The sequence below is a fragment of the Austrofundulus limnaeus genome, unplaced genomic scaffold, assembly GCF_001266775.1.
Source record: "Austrofundulus limnaeus strain Quisiro unplaced genomic scaffold, Austrofundulus_limnaeus-1.0 Scaffold493, whole genome shotgun sequence".
In the NCBI taxonomy this organism is placed as follows: Eukaryota; Metazoa; Chordata; class Actinopteri; order Cyprinodontiformes; family Rivulidae; genus Austrofundulus; species Austrofundulus limnaeus.
In genome coordinates this window covers 55,439-58,926 of record NW_013952895.1, presented here as the reverse complement: position 1 = coordinate 58,926, position 3,488 = coordinate 55,439, and the positions used below count along the sequence as shown (strand labels likewise).

General features: G+C 40.2%; 1 protein-coding gene across 1 annotated transcript in view; it reads right to left on the bottom strand.

Annotated features, from left to right (window-relative positions):
• Nucleotides 1-203: 203 nt before the first annotated feature.
• Nucleotides 204-3,488, bottom strand: part of LOC106530132 (glucose-6-phosphate translocase) — a gene marked incomplete at its 5' end in the record, with an annotated part of 22,947 nt that continues 19,662 nt past the window's right edge. Inside the window, 3 exon segments of the mRNA XM_014025707.1 lie at nt 204-903; nt 983-1,121; nt 1,204-1,269. Coding sequence (XP_013881161.1) covers nt 737-903; nt 983-1,121; nt 1,204-1,269 — 372 coding nt within the window. The 3' untranslated portion in view covers nt 204-736.

The window sequence follows — 3,488 nt, the reverse complement described above, 5'->3', positions numbered from 1 at the left end:
ACAGTTTACACTCATCTACAGGCCAGCACTACAGTTTACACTCATCTACAGGCCAACAGTACAGTTTACACTCATCTATAGGTTAGTGCTCACTCTTTCAGGGATGAAAATGTTCTCATCCTTGACAGAGAGGAACAGTTGGTTTGAAAGAGGAGTACGGACAGATATTTTTGTGAAGAAACGTTTCATTAAAGAAGAACTCYTCCAGAGGACCTGTTAAATTATTTTAGTCACTGAGAAGTGGTTAAAACTGAGTGGAAGATTTTAAATATACAGTTGTGAGCAGATAGGATCTTCTGCATGTGCTGCTGATGAATCAATTTTATGCTTATATGACTATTTTGTAACAGATGGTTCCATGCATGATGTAGTAATCAAATTTACTTATCAGGAAGCGGTATTYAAAAAAATTGAGTGGTTATTTGAGTTTTTAAAAGTTGTCAAATTACATGAAAACAGGTCCTTTATTAATTTCAGTTTGCTGCTGATTTTGATGTTTTTTATAGTAAAAATCAGAAGGAAACCAAACAATTTCAAAATGTCTTCTCATGTTATTTGATGTCTTCCTGATGATAAAATCCAAACACTAAAATGTGTAGACTCAAATACAAAGTGATTTGCATAAAGACTCGTTGAGCATTTATAATCTGGTGGCGACATACCTTAAAAATAGTTTGTTTGACAACAGCTTTGTTCAATACAGTACAGTTCTAACAACTGAGATGTTTTCTGTGCACTAGTCCGTCTTCTCAMTGATCCGTCCCATTTTGGTGCGCATGTTTCGCACAAGGAAGAACCCCACAGTGGTAATGCCCATTATCACCTCAGCCATCCAAAAGGCCATGTCCCAGCTGTGCTGCTTGGCAACAGTACTGAAGGGAAGTCCTGCCATGAAGGCTCCCACTGTGACAAACATAAAGCTCTGTCATGAAACAGCATACACTTTACAGAACAACTCTTTTTTTAAGGACCTGCTGCTCACCATTCGCCATCAAAGCTACAACTGCATGAGACGTTCCACAAAAATTTGACGGAGCACATTCACTTGCTATAACTCCAAACAAGGCAATTGGTCCATAAGAAGAAAATCCAAACATGGCACCAAGGAACAGAATCCATATCTGTCAACAACAACAATTTTATATACGTGATTTGAAAYGAATTACAGGAATTTACAGAACTTCAAATGTTTTTTGTGTGTACCTCTTTCTCTGACACATGGAGGAGAACGGACACTGGATGCAGAACTTGGACCCAAAGAGGAGCCTCCTGAGCAAAGAGACAAACACAGAGTTTTCAGGAATGCAACAAGTAACTTTAAACATTTTATACAATAATGACAGGTAATGTAATTAATTGAAGAAATGTATTTGCCCACCACCTTTCATTCAAGAGTTAGGAACTAAAATCCTCTTATAATGATAAGGGACAGAGTTAAGGCTCCCACATCCTGGGGTGTACTGTGTACAGTCCAGTAGCAGTGCAGACTCCATGCATAATGTCCGCGGACAGTTGAGACTTCACACTCAAGCGTACTGATCACCTGACATTTCCCACAACTTCAGTCATGGCATCACTGGACGAGGAGGGAGAGACAGTTTGTATTTAGCTTTAAAATAACAGAAAAGAACTTACCGGTACCTTACCCAGGGTCTGCACTATTTCCTCCCATGACTTTTTTCTTTCTGAAGTCCTTATATTCCCTCATTGATGCATCATATAGTTTCCATGCTTTATATTCTCCTCTGTGAGACGCTATTCAAAATTTGTCTCCATTTTGTCCACAAATAACACGAGTTCTCAACTTTATCTCTTTGGTGTTGAATCTAAAACAGTTTGATGTGAACTCGTCAGGTAGTTTATTGTGTGACACCAAAGACGTGGACATAAAAAACAAACCTCTATGTGGACCTGTCCGGTGGACGTCCGCTTCGAGTTCGCTTTGAGTCTGCCACAAGTGAAGTACGCCCCAGTATGTGGGGCCTTTACAGCATAAACCACAAGATGCAGTCGGTCTATGTTGGTAGTTCCTCCTAATAAACAATGTAAAATGCTCATTTACTTAGATCGCAATGTATTTCTTCTGAGTTTTTGAACTATTTTGACAACTTTAAATGGAATTTAAAATGGGTTTTAGTGATTCAATCTCAGTTTTTTACTTATTTACGGTTACACGTTAGCTATGTTCACATGCACAATTTTTTTAATACATACATTCAGATTAAATAATCTGGTWWACAAAGTATGTGACTGGGAAGTATCCCCAGAGGAAACTATGCCAGACCATCGACGTATTCAGTTTAAGCTGAAGATGGGGAAACCACACCCAGTCACATACAGAAACCCAAAAAACTCTGACTGGAATCTGTTTACCAGCAGTTTAACCCAGTTGATGGGTGGGAGAATTGCCAGGATCAAAACTGTGCAGGACATTGAGACAGGTCACAAGCATGACTGATGCTGTGCAAACTGCCTATAAGTCTGCCTGTCCGGAGAAAATCTGGAGGTRGTCAAAGCAGCCGGCCTGGTGGACTCCAGAGTTGTCTGGCCTCCGCAGTAAGATGTAAATGGCGAAGATACAGGTCCCAACCAAGTAAAACCAGGTGGGAACAGTATGTACAGTCCCGCAATCACTATAAAAGTGTTTTCAGGGAATGTAAGAGACTTTCTTGGACAAAGTTTTGTGAAGACATTAAGTGCCTCTTCTAGCTTTCCAAACTTCTCAGAAAAGATCCAGTCAACTATCTATCCTTCATTATTTCCACCAGAAGGATCGACAGTCACACAGACAAGTGTGCTTCAGCATCTCCTCCAGGTACACTGTCCTGGGCCAGAAGAGACTGAACAGCCTGTCACAACTGCTAACTCAGATCCATCAGAGGGTAACTGGAACAGAGCTGCAAGTTTTATTACTAAAGGCAAAGTAAAATGGGCAATTAATATGTTTGACCCATCCAAAGCTTGTGGTCCAGATGGTGTTTTTCCAGCTCTTCTCCAAACAGGACTGGAACTAGTGATGTTCAATACTGCCAAATTTCTTTCCAATACTGATACCAAGTAAAATGTCYGCGATACTGATACTTTGTGATAACACACATAATGTGTCTGGTAAATCTTAAAAATTAGTGTTTTTCAAATAACTGCTTTATACATAATACATGACCAGAGGCGACTGCAAGGGAAGCTCAGCTTCCCCTAAAATGTAAAAAAAAAAAAAAAGTGATCAAATATACACTGTTGTGTGTTCATGTCATTGACTAAATATACGCCACAACGCACTCAACTTTTGTTCAGAATCAGCTTCTTATCACTGGTAACGACGCAGCTTTCCTCTCCCTCATTCCTGCAGCTTCACAGAGCTTTAAACAGTCGGACGCTGAGCGTCCACAGACTTCAATAGTGAGGCAAAAAAAATGTAGCAAATTGAGACGAGTCATTGGATAAATGCTGGCTTTGTCCCGCCCCCGGACGCTCAGCATCTCTGGGGG